At 38.8% G+C, this 15,227-nt stretch overlaps 1 protein-coding gene across 2 annotated transcripts; it reads right to left on the minus strand.

Annotated features, from left to right (window-relative positions):
- Positions 1–334: 334 nt before the first annotated feature.
- Positions 335–14,717, minus strand: UPF3A (UPF3A regulator of nonsense mediated mRNA decay). 2 transcript variants are annotated; one of them, XM_079972856.1, is made up of 10 exons: positions 14,412–14,717; positions 13,204–13,310; positions 11,555–11,661; positions 10,324–10,422; positions 10,091–10,201; positions 7,317–7,372; positions 7,064–7,222; positions 5,195–5,352; positions 4,267–4,505; positions 335–2,373 (listed from the first exon to the last, which is right to left on the minus strand). In XM_079972856.1, exons 1-10 carry the CDS (start codon positions 14,592–14,594, stop codon positions 2,306–2,308), a joined length of 1,287 nt encoding a protein of 428 aa, XP_079828982.1. In that variant the 5' UTR covers positions 14,595–14,717; the 3' UTR covers positions 335–2,305. The 2 variants fall into 2 exon arrangements, with proteins under 2 accessions (XP_079828982.1, XP_079828981.1); XM_079972855.1 differs by having other exon boundaries at positions 4,211–4,505.
- Between the last annotated feature and the right edge of the window lie 510 nt (positions 14,718–15,227).

The raw sequence follows: 15,227 nt of genomic DNA on the forward strand, positions 1-15,227 counted from the left end.
CTGAAGACACTACTCTTTACCTTGGCCTTTGACACTTGAGATGTATATTTTTAGGCCCCATCATATTATTGTGAGAGTAATTTGTTTTAAATTCTTTTAAATGTATTTTATATTGTGACCTGCCCTGAGGCTTTAGGGTCAATTTTGTTATTGTTGTTATTAACCTTTGGTCTAGTTTTTCTGGTTTATCATCTGGGAAACAAAAGAATAGTTGAAATCAAGTGGAGAGTCAGATTAGCACAGTACTTTTGAAGCTGGTTTGGTGTTTTTAATCCATGATTTCTATTTTTTAATCGTTTTGGTATAGTAGTAAAACACACCAGGCAAAGCACTATTCAGATCATCAGATTTCAGTTTAATATTCTAGTGGTTGAAGGTCCAGATGATCCCCTTTATTTACATTAGAACAATCAAATGCTGATAGGATGACAGTAAAAAAAAGGTTGAGGACATGATGTAAAAAAGTAGTCAAAAGAAGATCTGTGTTTCAGGTAAACAAAAAGCATATCAGTATTGTCAGAGTGATGCTCTGATATCAAGGCCTGTGCAGTTGCTTACTAAGAACAAGAATATATACACAAAAAATGGATTCTTAACGAGCACAATAAACAGAGGGAACAGTCGTAGCAGTTTATTCCCTCAAACACATTCTATTTCCATAGCTTTTACCTATCAACATAAGTGTTTCCACTGGTGACTTATGTAAAAACATACTATAGGAAATATTAACATACGAAACAATGTCACTTATATCACATATTAAAAAGTGGCGAAACCTTTAAATATGCTATTTCATGACAGACACAGCATTAAATATTCAGGCTTTTCTCTGGTCTAAACATACAAAACCTTTTACAAGGCAAAAGCAACTCGGAAACAAAAGAACACAGACACTTACCTGATGTTCTAGCAAATGAAAGAGCAAATTAGACACTACAGCACCAGACCCATGGGTTGCTTCTGGATTCGTATAAAGCAGGATGGGCAGAAAGTGATGACCCACTCCCCCCCCCTTGAAAGTGCTTGCCCAAAGCTGGTTTTCTTCAGATGGGGTTTTGAGTCTGAAAGTAACTCCTGGTGGAAGAAAAGCACTTGGATGCAGGTGCAACTGACCCAGAGCTGCTTGCTGGGAGGGAGAAGCAGCTTTTGGCAAGAAGGAGGAAAGCTTTAGCACTCCCATCCTACCTGCACTTGCTAGGCCTTAATCTTCCCACTCTCCTTCACTAGAATTTGGCACAACCCCAAATATAATAGATGGATCATGCTGTCTTTCTGCCCCGTTTACCCTTGAAAACCAATGTAAATGGATTGAGGTACTGAGGCCTGCAGACACTGGACACAAATGTGCAAATTGTGCGTTTTAACCACCCATGATCCTGCGGTTGAGTACTGTCCTGTAATAATCATTTAAATATTATCTTAATTACAAGGGTAATTTGTTGTTTATAGTTCTTTATGCAGCAATGCACTTACTAAACTGGGACTTAACTCCTTACAGGACCAGGCTAATGTACTTGCGTGTTATTCTCTCGACTGATCTAAATACAGTTACACTCTGTATAATGTCTTATTCTCATGGTCTTGTCATACTGAGACCTGTTAATGCAATTTATAGAACATAAAATGCCTCAGTTAAAACTGATGGAAATGGATGCTTTAAAGAATTCCCCTAGAGTGGAACATTTCAGAAAAGCTTTATGCAAAACACAAACCTCAAAATATGCTTGGTACTATCAGAAGCTTCGAAATCCTGAATTCTACTGTAATATTCAATAACATTGTGTCATAAATACCCTTCCCAATTCTCAAGCCACAGTATGCCCTATGCCTATGTGAGCCATTACTCCATTATGTATAGAGGCACGTATTTGCGTAGCATGTCAGTGATGATAATGGCAATGAAATCCACCTGAAGAACTGCCTTTAAAAGTCATGCTATTACTATCATAACATACCATCAAATATGTATCTATATGCATAGGGATGAAAGATGCCTTCACATGCATATAGTTAGAAACAGAGTAAGTGCACAGTGATGATATTCTCTTGTAACATTTATGTAATGTTGCCTGTGGCCTAAACTTCTACTAGAAAACTAAAAAAAAAAAGTTTTCTTGGTAATGGTGGGCCAATTCCGAGAACATATAATATTTTGCGGGACACTAAATCTTAAATGCTGAAGTTTCTGTCCATGTTGTTTTATTCTGCCTCTTCGCTCTTCTCAGAGCCACCTCCAGGTGAATTGTCTGCTTCATACTTTCTATCATAAGCTTCTTCTGAAGACTTTTCAGTGCAGTCATAGGACCTACTTGTAGACCCCGTATGCGTTCGAATGCGAACTCCTGGCTGGTATAGTTGCATGGCTGGCCGATCCTGTGCAGAAAATAAGAAGAAAGGAGATTAAGGCTTGGAGAAAATCATTTATTATCCACACAGCAGATCTCAAAATGTCTTAACTGTCCTGTGAAAGAAAAGAGGACTGTTTTTGACAAACTGATTTAACAACAAATGGGAAAACTAGGTTATAAATATCTGACACTTATTACCTCACTCTTAGCCCCTGAGAGCCAAGAACTTTAAGCAAATTAAAAGAATATTGGACAAATTCAGATTGCTGTTTTGGGAGGAAAGTGATGCTTAAGAACACAGTACCAAAGATAGAAAATTTCTCAAAATTTTAATCCGTTGTAACAACTAGAAGAAATTTGACTGCAATCAAATATGGGCACAAACAGTTTCAAACACGAAGACAGTCCACAGTTTCCAAGGTATAAAGGTAGCATAATAACGCAATTGCTAAGCTTTCAGAGCTTGATTTAATAATCTAGCTAGCCAGTAAGGGTAACTTAACCATAACTTCTTGTTGATACAAACTCTCCCAGCTCACTAAACCCTATTACCTCTTCAGCTTTAACACCTCCTCTTACCAGTCTTCCCCCTCTTTTCCCTTCGACCACTCGTTGTGCTACCACCACCCCACAGGCTCTTAGCCTTCTTCCCACCATTCCTCTGTCTCCAACCAGTGAATGACAAGGCCTTACAGTAGCATAAGACCAAAGCTGCAATTCTGAACAAACCTATTGGGGAGCAAGCCCTATAGAAGTGAGTGGGACTTGATTTTCAGTAAACCTGTTTAGAATCATGCTGCACATCCCTGATAAATTGTAGTTAACAGCACAATCTCAACCACATCTACTCAGAAGTATGTCCTAAGGAATTAAATGTGGCTCAGTTCCAGGTAAGTGGAGCTGGGATTCCAAATGACAAGCAGCATAGCTGGGTTATCTAATGCACAAAGAATGCTGTTGTTGCTGGGTCACAGGAACTCATTCTTTGCAATGTTACAGCTACACATATCCACAGGGTCAAGTGCAAGAATGATACCCAGGTGTAAATTACCGATTTGCTGGGCTACATCAATATTAACAACAGCTAAACTGTTAAATTTCTTTACTTTGAAAATCTTCATAATACAGTCATACCTCAGAAGTCGAACACCTTGCCAGTTGGATGTTTTGGCTCCCGAACGTCGCAAACCCGGAAGTGATTGTTCCGTTTTGTGAACGTTCTTTGTAACCCGAACTTCCTTCATGGTTCTGTGGCTTCCGATTGGCTGCAGGAGCTTTCTGCAGTCAACCGGAAGCTGTGCCTGGGTTCTCGAACATTTTAGAAGTCGAATAGACTTCTGAGGTACCGCTGTATTAATTTCTGCTTTTTTTTTAAGATAACTATGTACTCAACTTAAGTAATGATCATGGTTTCTACCTCCTATTATTCAACTGGTAGCAACAGTACTTCAACTTAGATCATTTGGGCTATTGATTCCCTTAGCAGTAATATAGTAGGTCCAAACATAGGGGCACAATATTTTTGAGTGATTAGATGAGTATAGGTTATCAGGGAGAGCATAAGCATTCTGACATGTGTTTATTAAAGCAGATAAACATTTTTTTAAAACAACCCAGATTCTAAGAACTGTGCTTCATAAAAGCATGCATTTTAAAAATGCAAACAGAGGCATCATTAGCAGCAAAGACAGATTCCAATACCTATCACTTTAACAGCTTTTGCTGAGTTAAAAAAAATGGAGGTTTTCATTTTAGTGAAAATCAAATGTTTAAAAAGTTCATGCTGAGATGTCAAAAGCAAATCTTGTATGACCTTGAAGTAATTTTACTAATGAAAGATTATCCTAAATGAATAAAAGAACCTTATTTCTTATGCGCTCCTTTTTGGATGCCATGTCATCACACTTGTCCTCTTTACCCAGTTTGTCTACTGTGTCCACAGTGAAGCTGTAGTTGTAGTTCACTTTCTTCCCTCGATCTTGGCTGTATCCTTTTCCCCACTTCACCTCATCTTCATTCCTTCTCACAAACTTGTCAAATTCATAGTGACTTCTGTGTTTTCGGCTATCATCCAGGCGATACCTTTGTCTCTCAGGTTCTTTTTCACGAAATCTTCTCTCTGAATCTCTTTGCTCTTTATCACTATCATTTTGAGACCTGTGTTTAAAAAAAATGAAAAATCCAAACATAAAAAATAAACTACTTAAAACTCAGGTAACAAGGCATATGATGCCTAAACAAAGCTCCCAGTTTATTTAGTGGTGTTGGAGTAAGGGCCAGCTATGCCAACAGTGCAATACTATGTCTGCTCAGAAGTAAGCCCCATTGCCTTCAGTAAGGCTTACTCCTAGATAAGTATTTACTTCTGAGTATGCACAGGATTGTGCTACATATCTTGTTTCTAATTATTAAAGTTAAAAAGGAAGGGTTTTGGGAATTCAATAATTTATTTTGTATAAGGTAAAGACTTACAGATCCTAGGAGTCCCAGAATGTCAAGAGTTGGTTACTCCTTGCCTAGCTTTGGGTGTCAAATGTTGGTTATTTGATTGATTGATATAATGCCCTTCATCCTAAGTTCTCGGGGCGGGGGGGGGGTACAGAATAATATCAGCTCCCAGCAATGTGATATGAGCATGTTGGATGACCGAGAAAAAATTCATAAAGCATGAATTAAGGTTTGTTTGTTTCCCAAACCATAATTAATACTATTAATATAGTTTATTGGATTCAGATGACGTGCTGTGGTTACTTTTGGAAAAACCCAGAGGTTTTAAGTCAAAGAGATGTACCAATTTCAACTGCCTTGAGGATGCAACTCCATCTTCAAGATAAAGCACTACTTACTTTTCCTTAAGTTCCTTCAGCGAACCTTCCAGGGGCTTAGATTTTATACTCCCGTGCCCAGGTGATTTCTCCCATTTACTCTCGTCTATGTCAGCTTTTTCTTTTTCTCTGTGCTTTTCTGTGGCTTGCTCATCGCCCTTCTCAGGTTTCTTAAGAAGCTAATAAATATTTTTGTAAAATATATGACTATTATAAACGTTTTTTCTACATCTTTACAAATGTTAACATCTCACAGAATACACTGGTGTGCAGGAAAATCTACTTATCGCATACTTGCTTGATGTGTCTTTAGCCCCCCCCACCAAACCCCCACCCATATGACATCAGCTTTCAAAACCAATTAAAAAAGAATTTATCACGATCCAGCGACAATTAAGCATTTGAATAAGTATGCCTAATTTCAGTGAGAGAATTAACCACAGACCAAGATATCGCCTGTTGAAATAAACTACATTTTATAACTGCTTAGCACTGATGCAAGGCAGTTCTGCTGCTGTGGGTCTGAAATATACAGAAACCTCAAGAAGAAATGTCATATCTAGACCTAATAACTGTAAAAGTTACCAGCATCTCTTAATCCAAATTCAGCTAAATATATAAATAAATTATAGATAATATGGAAACTGATTGACAAAGCATTAACTCCCTCTAATGTTCTGGCATTCTCTGTTCAAACATGCGCTTCAAATATATTGACTTGTTTAACTATAATAGTATATGGTTAATGTTCAGAATGCAATGAATACACCATAAATGTATGATATTGTGTGTGTAGACATATGTAAGTATGTGGAAAGATATCCGTCTGCTTTTAAATGGGCACACAATTCATTCTGCCAGAAATGGGATGCTCTCTCTGTCCCCTGGACTTTTTCTAAAGAATCTCAAGAGGGAACCACAATTATTACTACGTGTATTAATTCATGCAAGGATATATTTTATTCAGTCCCTGATTGCCTTTTTATATGCCGACACTGATCCTAATGTACTATAATCTAAGGAAGCTCACAGTAGGAGTTTCACATATCCCCTATAACCTCTGAAAAGCCTCTCTGGAGACCCAGGGGCCCTTCTGAACAATGTATGATGGCACCCAGGAGCTGCTAGGTGGAGGAAGGAATTGAAAACTTTTCATTTGTGAGCTTCCTTAATGTATCTTTTGATCCAAGCCTAATTTTGGGTAATTCCACCATCCCACATCACCCTCTCCCTTGCTCCAAAGGTTTGGGGGTGGGGACTCAGGCAGCTGTAGGGATAAAAAGAGAGGTGGAAAACTTCATTCTATAACCTTCCTTAAGTTAATTTATCTTAGAATTCAAATCACTGTTGTGATGTTTCTCTGTTCGGTATATTAGTGGAGGGAAATAGCTTTTTTTTTTAAAAAAAAGATCTGATTATTAGTTTTGCAACATAAAATTTAATTCTGCTTTTACTTTCATGATTTGAAGAATTTCCAGAATTTGAAACCATATTTCATTGACACAGATAACTGCCAATGAAAACGGTTCAGTTAAAGAACTTCAAAATGGTAACTACTTTCTTGAGTTAGGAGTGGGAAATTTACGCATCTACTTTGCAATGAAAGACATAAGCCTAATGCAAGATTCAAGATAGGTTTGGCCCTCTAGAAAAAAAAACCCCTCTAAAAATAAAAATTCTGTAATAGGGAATCCAAATACTTGGCTGAACTCAGTGACTTGAATATACTTTCTGTGTTCCTAATGCTATAGTCCCAAGCCACTGACATGGAAGCACTGAAATCAATGAGACTTCTTCCACATGCATGAATTTAGGGTAAGGATACACATCAAGCTAACCTACTGTAACTCTGGTACATCTGAAAGATGGGAGATAGCAGGGAAAAAATACCTTGATCCTTATTTCTTTTTCAGCCATTTTCTTTTGCTTTTCAGCTTCTTTTCTTTTACGCCTTTCTTCCTCTCTGCGCTTCCGCTTCTCATCTTCCCTTAGGCGTTTTTTTTCTGATTCTCTTCTTCTTCGTTCTTCCCTTTTCTCTTCTCGGATTCTCTAAAACATTGGAAATGTTTTATGTAGATTTGTAGAAATATTAAAAAGAACTTAAAGCACAAAGTTTAGTGCTTAGTCCAAAACACAAACATACCTGTTTTTCTAATTTTCTATTTTTAATATATTCCAAAAGTGGTGTTGTTCTTCTAGCTAAAACACAAAAAGTGATATAGTATCTCGTTTCTAATACATAAGATTGATTATAAATGAGATTTCTTGTCATTCAAGCTTTAAAAATGTAATTACTATATGACAATGAACACAATTTTATAATGGGCCATATAGAAAGTCCCTGTTACTCTATTACATAAAAACACTCATTTCTTATCATAATAGTTTGGAAAATCAGTAAAACTAGATAAGTATCTGAGATTAATTGATGTCTATATCATATTTTATTTTTCTATAATTTTTTTAATGGATGCAACCATTTAAAGAAGGAAAAAACTGTGCTGCACAATACTGTTATACCATATTCTACCTGAGTGGTTGGTGTTTTGATTGCATGCAGTGGCCTCGAAAAGTTTGCCATTAATGAAATACACATTTGTGTAAAATTCTTCCTACAGATTTGTGCAAAAGTAGCATCTAGTTAACGGTTAAACTCCTGAAAACAGTGGGGGAAAGCTTTACCTGTGTACACAATCATTATTTTAATCTTGATCAAATAGTGATAGAAATGAGTGGCAAAAGCATTGGAACATCAATCTGCACACTTTTTTTTCTGATTGTCATGTAAAATTTAGCTTCTGATTCCTGTACGTTTTCACTGTAGACACAGCAGGTCAGTTGCAGGTAAAATCAATAATAATTTCCAAAGTGCTCAAAACACTTCTCATATATTTTCTCTACAATCCTTACAACAGGTGGATTAGGGAGAACTGATTCTGACCTGTGGGGCAGATTGTTCTCTCCCCACCCATAGTGGGCCAGGTTTGACAGGTAGGTAGGACTGTCCACCTGTCAATCACCTGATGATACGATAATGAGACAGTGCCAATACAGGTCTCACAGAGCGCTTTGCATGAGACTTGGCAACACCCGACAATCAGCTTCAAACCTCCTTTTAGCTGAGCACAATCATTATCTGCCCCACATCTGAAATTGCATATGACAGCTGTTGAGATGGTGCCTGTGCTTTGGCTGAAATGGCCTCATGGACTAAATGGGGAGGTCTGGCGAGCCTAAATCATCTATATAAACAGACCCACAGGCAGAAGGTTCCCTACACCAAACCTGTAAGGCAGTCTGTTGTAATAAACATTACAGATCTGGAGCTGAGAAATGGTCTAATGACAGCCAGTGAATCCACAACTGGCTAAAGATTTGAACCACATATGTTGAGCATACCTTGTGCTCTTATCTACCAGCTTACACCAGCACACTCATATTTAATGCCGTATTGACCCATAGTTAATTATCTGTATAAGTAAGTCCTTAAAATGTATACATTTTGGATCAAAATATAAGTTTGTGTAAATGGATATCAAAACTACTACTCCACCTCAAATCCTATAAACATCCAATTCATATATTATTGGAGCAGCATGGAAAGCAGTTCCACATTATCAGATCACCTACATTGGTTTGTTGAATGGTATGGTTCTTTGGCAGACATAAACTGTTCAGCAACCTAATGATAGGTAAAACTGTCAGTTCAGCTGACCCATGTTCCCTTTTTACAGGTGTTATTAATGTAATACAGGATGGGATAATGGGTTGAGGGGGAACTGTGGCTCTCCATATATTGTTGGAATACAACTCTCATCATCCTTGAACAGGCTGTCTGGGTCTTATGGGGGTATGAGTCACATTATCCACAAATATGTCCTCTCATATGTACATTATTAGGACTGAGATGTTATGGAAATGCCTTGTTATCTCTTTGATTGCACTGCATATTATTTAGATATTTTCCACACTCCATTTTATTAACCATCTGATTATCAAAGTAATTAGGATTTCTTCCACAATTTTGGTAAAATAAGATTACAGTATGTATTGAATATTATAAATACCCACAGTAATGGTCTGTATAACTTTTTTAATAATTAGGAAAGTTACTAATAACAAGCCAGGACTTTCATCCTAGAGATCATCCTCAGCATTCAATACTGAATGCTTATTAACTGCTGAATCTATATAAAGGAGTAGTTACTGTGTTGTTAAATGAATTATCTTACCGTGCTGGTAGCATTTTGAGCCCCCCCTCCAATTCCAGACCTTGAGTTTGCAAAGAGTTTGTTTTTATCTCATTCACTTTAATTGGGATCAAACTCCAATGCAAATCCCTTTCAGCAAAACTTCCCTTTCAGTGAAACTTTCAATTTTAAAATTAACATAATGGAAGACAGGGCTGAAACAACAGAGCAACCTCTTCTTTATTGTAGAATAATCTCTTGATTATAGAAGAAGTGGCACAGGTTGGGGAAAAGTTTTGTGTATTTCTGATAGCCAACTGGTGCCTTTTATGATCTCAAATAAGTATCAGTGTTATAGAGGCCAGTGTAACACACAAAACTTGCATTGCACACAATAAGTTATTAAATTAAGGAGTTTTAGGTTTAAAACCTTTTACATTTATACCCTTAGCCCACCAACAGTTCATGATCATAAAATACTACTAATGATATCTCACAAACCTCATAGCTATATGGACATAGTACAGGCCTGCAGAGTGCAAATCTGTTGTTCAGGTAATGTTTGAAAATAAACAGGGGATGTTCTTTTTATTAAGAACTTCTGAAATGGTGCTAGAGATAACCATAATTTAATGAATGTAACCTCAAGAGTGCTAATGTGGGACTAATAAAATATGATCATATAATTCAGAAGCATTCACTAATGGAGGAGATCAGCTTAACAGACCAATGAGTTCTCTTGTTTTTGCCTCAATCTCTCCCAGCAGAGTCTCAGGGTTAGCACATATTTTTTCTTCTTCTGCACAATAACTTTCTAGAAATTTTCTGTATTCTGGATCTATGAAAGAAAAAAACAATTGAAAAGAAAGTTAAGCATTGCATGTCAAATATATTACATGAGAAATTATCCATTAAGCACAGTAAATCAGGAAAATGTTTTCGCCATGAAAATGAGCTTACCATCTTCTATGCTTCCAGCTTTTGCATCTTTCTTCTTCAGTTTCTTTTTAGAAATCTTTTGGAATGGTGCAAATTCAACAACAGCTGGATATTCTAAACCTTGAAAGAACCACACATTGGTTGAGTGACTAAAAGTAAATAATATGCACATTTTGAGACTGAGAGGAACTTATTCCCAGGTCCCTCAGTATAAAAACCTGAATTAAAATGGGAAATTTTATTTTTCACTGACTTAGTTTATGACAAACTGTCTTGATCCAGAAGAAAAAAACCGTAGGCAAATACAAGCACAGATAGTGCCAATGCAGATAGATATGTGTTGGGTTGGTCACATCTGCATCACAATGTTTATTGAAATTTCACTACTCTAGCTAGATACATCTCTTAGTGCAAATGTAAATCTCAATCCATGGTCACTAGTATGCTTATAAGTAGAGGTGGACTGGAGACAATTTAAACAGTTGGCACATAAACCTTTTCATTTTTATTTCTTTAAACCTGGCAAAAAAAATGTAACATAGCTCAAAATAACTAATATATCAACAAAGATGCCAATACTGAATGATCAAAACATTCAGTATTGGCAACATAAGGTGCTACTGGAAGGAATTTTTTTATTTTGTCAAAACATTTAGATAATGTATGGTATGGTTATACTTCATTTTAAAGTGATTTATTCAGTCTCTTGTAATTCATAGGATAGCATTCCTACTTAAGGGTGAGGGATACATCATTTAATAAACAGATAAAATATATCAATAGCAGTTCACTACACAGACATTAACTTTATCTGAAAACTTCAACTGATTTCAAAGTACAACCTTGTCTTTCTCAATCACAGACCTATCAAGGTAATTTCCAGTTATATATACAAGGGCCCCATCAGTGGAAATGAATGTGCATAAAAGGATGGCTTTGAGTAGATTCCTGCTACTGAGAGAACCTTGAATGAAAACCAGTGAGGCCCCATCAAACTTTGTGTTCTTCTGAGTTTACCATAATCAAACATCATGCAACATTTTGGAGGTCAAGTAAGAATTCTCTGAAACTTTGATTTCTAAAACATGGTACACCTGTGGCAAGTTTGAACTTTGGAAATATTGACCTATCTTTTCCTTCATTACATGGAAAGATTAGCTATTGTTAAAGAAAAACAAACTATCTACCCTTTGAGCATGTAGAACTAGTTGTGTGGGTCTTAGATTTCTGGCCATAATAAGGAATGGGTTACCTTTACTGTCTATGAAGACATAGCCATCAAAGCGATCTCTAAAAAGAAGGATGTCATCAGGATTTCTAAAATTAATATATGCTCTTGAGTAGAGATGAGGATAAAGACTGAAACAAAAGTGAATGTTTTGTTAGTTATGTTTATCTTCTAAAAGGAAGAAAGGTAAAAGTATAAATTACATCAATTCTATTAATATTGATGTTTATCCACATTAGATTGGCATTTCAAAGTAGGCATGCTTTATATTTCTCCAAATTCAAATGAAATTGTTATTTTTATACTGCCGTTCATCCACAGATTTCAGGGTAGTTCACAACAATGGAATAGTGATTGTTGCTGTTCAGTCGTTTAGTCGTGTCCGACTCTTCGTGACCCCATGGATTACAATAAAAAATGATAATGAAGTAGAAATTTCTTAGCTAAAAACTCTTAAAAGCCATGAGATGCTTTGTTACATGCACAGACTAAGGTGTGGAATGTCTGGAGCCTAAATTCAGTACGTATAACTTTCCACTCAGTGTCCAAGTATGCTGTAATTCAACCAGCCCATCTTTTAGTCACTGTCCTCCTGCATCTTGCCTTCAAGGATACAGTGAATCCACTCATCCTTTGGCTGAGTAGTCTGAGTACAAAGGGCCTGAGAAACCATGAATGCTGGAAGATCTGACATGAGAGGGCTTTAAATGAAAGATAATGGAATGGTTTCATTGCAATGTGCCTAGAAGAGCACTGCAGCAGACATGGAAGAATGGTAGGGAAGGATATTTCTAATGAATTGTCTCTGCACCTTGCTTTCCATGAATACAGGATGTAGGATAGCAGCCATAGACTCCACAGCAAAATCAAACAAGACCAAATGATGTGTCTGGATCTATTTCGCACCAGCGCTGTTTTGGTGCCTCTAATTTGGGCTTCCAATATATCCCAAAATGACATAACAAAAGCTACTGAGATCCCACTTTCAGCAGGGATTACATGACCAGGCCACTGCAGTTCTACAATCATGTAACTTAAAAGCCTCATATCCTTACGAAATTTGCAAATGTTGGCAGTGTTTTTAAGTTTTGCTCTTTCTCATAGCCTAAACATTTTGTTCTATTTGAAGAAAGAGAAGAGCTGATAACTCACAGAACATGAGCTCTGAGAGGAAGGTAAAAGAAGAGCCATCCAAGCTTTAGAACTCTTATCACCTGTTCAATAAAATACCACTAGGACGACCCCTGCTTTCTCAGAGGCTTTGTAAGGACTTGTATGCCCTGAGGGGAGGTGAAAACATGTGAACTAGCCCTAAATGTCCTTAAACACACAAGTAGCTAGAGTGTGGCTCTAATAACCACAATATATAAAGTAGATTTTTAGAGAATCTTTCATCATATTCTCAAAGGTCAGTGTGTCACATCCAGACTAGTGGGAAGAAATCCATGATGTCACAGGCATACATCATGGTAGATAACAACAATAAGGCAGCTGGATTTCACACACATTCAACTCGTTAAAATGCTATAATATTATATATGTTTTTCATAATTCTGTTTGTTTTTAAAGTGTAGTATAGACGAATCTGGATCCTGTTGGTATTAATAGCGTGATGCAAGCATGTTTAAAATGCCTTCCCCCCCCCCCATAGAGACAATTGACTATGTTCTCACCTGGGATCAGAGGTACAAAATTCAAAATAATCGTGAGCAGGAAGTGGATGTAGCTGTTCCTCCAGCTGCTCCTTGGTAAAGCTAGGAGGTAGCCGCCGTATAACTACCTAGAAGCATCACATGTAAAACTGAGGGCAATCATTCAGGAGTATTTGTCTCATTATTTTTATTCCATGTCTGGGTAAATAAACACCTCCCATTAGTATTACTCAGAATTTCTTGGAAGACAAAATGATTCTAGTCCCCAGGTCTGGCCTCAACACATGTATTCCTGTCATGGAATTCTACTCAATATTGCTCCAGAGCAGAACTACAATGTATAGTTAGCAGAGTAAAACCTTAAACAAATGAACATAATGGTCTGCCAATCCTGAATGTATTGGATTTGTGACCGTTATGCTCTGTTGGATGAAATATTAATTGCCGCTGGTCAACTCTCACAATTCCTGGCATGCATTACATGGTGGCATACTGGCTCCCCTTCCTCCCTATAGCAACCCTGTGAGGTAGGTTAGGACGAAATGCCATGGCCCAGTGGAGATTTGAACCCCAACTGCTCACTACACAGCACTACATACTCTTTTAACATCGACTTGGAATCCCCTTTTGATAGTGAACGGGGTGGGTAATGGTGGCTAAGATATTGCCTGCCTCTTTAACCAGATGCGGAGGAGGGTCTGAGACAGACCGTGGCTTGTCCAAGGCGAAAAAGGTGGTCCGTGCCCTGTGGAACGCCCTCCCATCAGGTGTCAAGGAAATAAACAACTATCTGACTTTTAGAAGACATCTGACGGCAGCCCTGTTTAGGGAAGTTTTTAATGTCTGATGTTTGATTGTATTTTTAATATTTTGTTGAAAGCTGCTCAGATTGGCTGGGGAAACCCAGCCAGATGGGCGGGGTATAAATAAATAATAATAATCATAATTAACCAAGGTCCTGAGTCCCCTTGGCTAAAAAGCTGGGCCAGCAGGTGGAGGAGCGCGCAAAACGCCTTCCTCTCTGCGCATGCGTTTTTACCTGTCCGTCGGCCCTTTTCTAAGCGTTGCTCACCTTGGTGCGGGCGCGCGCGCGAGAGAGCACACATACACCCCGCCCCCCGCAGCTACTGCCCCGCCCTGCCTCGCGCGCTGTCCCTGGTGCTGGAAGGGAGCCCCGCCCACCTGTCCCGCCCCGCCCCGCCCCTCCCCCCTTCCCAACTGCTTCTCACTTTACTCAGAGCCGCTCTTTTCTCCTCCCGCTGCGGTTTGCCCGGCAGCGGCGGCAGGCTGGATGGCGGTGGTGGCAACGGGGGCGGCGGCAGCGGCGGCGGAGGAGGGGGCGGCGGCCCCGGGGACGTCGGAGGGGTCTCTGGTACCCGACGCGGGGATTCCCGCTGAAGCGGAGCCTCCATGGGGGGCCTCTCACAAAGCCCTCCGCCGGCCGTCAGCGACGGCGTCTCTGGCGCGCATCAGCGCCGCTCCGACCTCTCTCAGCGTCCTCATCCTCCTCCCCCCTCCCCCCACCACCTCCAGTCAGCCAACCGCCAACCCTTGCCGGGAAGCCTCGCGAGAGCCAGACCCCTCGTTCCTCAGGAATGTCTCGCGAGAGGTGAAAGGATGGGGTCGACAGCCTATAAGCGCCTTCCGAATCTCTCTCCGTTTCCGCCCCGCCCACGAGTCTATTTCAAAGATGCGACTACCACCTGTGCATCTATTCGGCCTCTCTTTCATGCGGGGCGGGGTTTAGAGCACAGGGTCTATTGTAGTCCCGTTTTGATTAGAAGAATCGAGGACCTTTGGGTTATACCCTTTTAAGTTTGCGGTGGGGTTTTTGTTCTTTTTTTTATTATGTATTTTGTGTGTTTTTTAACTCTTGCATTTTTAAGCTGTGAATTGCCCCGAGCTCTACGGGTGAAGGGCAGTATACAAATTAATAGGAATAATAATATTTGGTTCTGAAAGTAGCTTACATCACAATATCAGGAAATCACATATTGAGACATTCAATAGCAGCAGAACAGATCAAAGTGCAAAAACCCTAACTG

Source organism: Podarcis cretensis (assembly GCF_951804945.1).
Source record: "Podarcis cretensis genome assembly, chromosome: 4".
NCBI classification, from domain to species: domain Eukaryota; kingdom Metazoa; phylum Chordata; class Lepidosauria; order Squamata; family Lacertidae; genus Podarcis; species Podarcis cretensis.

What these genes read in the sequence shown, in the direction of transcription:
- UPF3A (XM_079972855.1), bottom strand. Translation starts at nt 14,594, where the DNA reads ATGGAGGCTCCGCTTCAGCGGGAATCCCCGCGTCGGGTACCAGAGACC. An exon ending in AGCTGGAAGCATAGAAGATG is followed by an intron (nt 10,202 to 10,323) that starts GTAAGCTCATTT and finishes TTTCTTTCATAG; the next exon opens with ATCCAGAATACAGAAAATTT. An exon ending in AAAAAGAAATAAGGATCAAG is followed by an intron (nt 5,353 to 7,063) that starts GTATTTTTTCCC and finishes AATATTTATTAG; the next exon opens with CTTCTTAAGAAACCTGAGAA.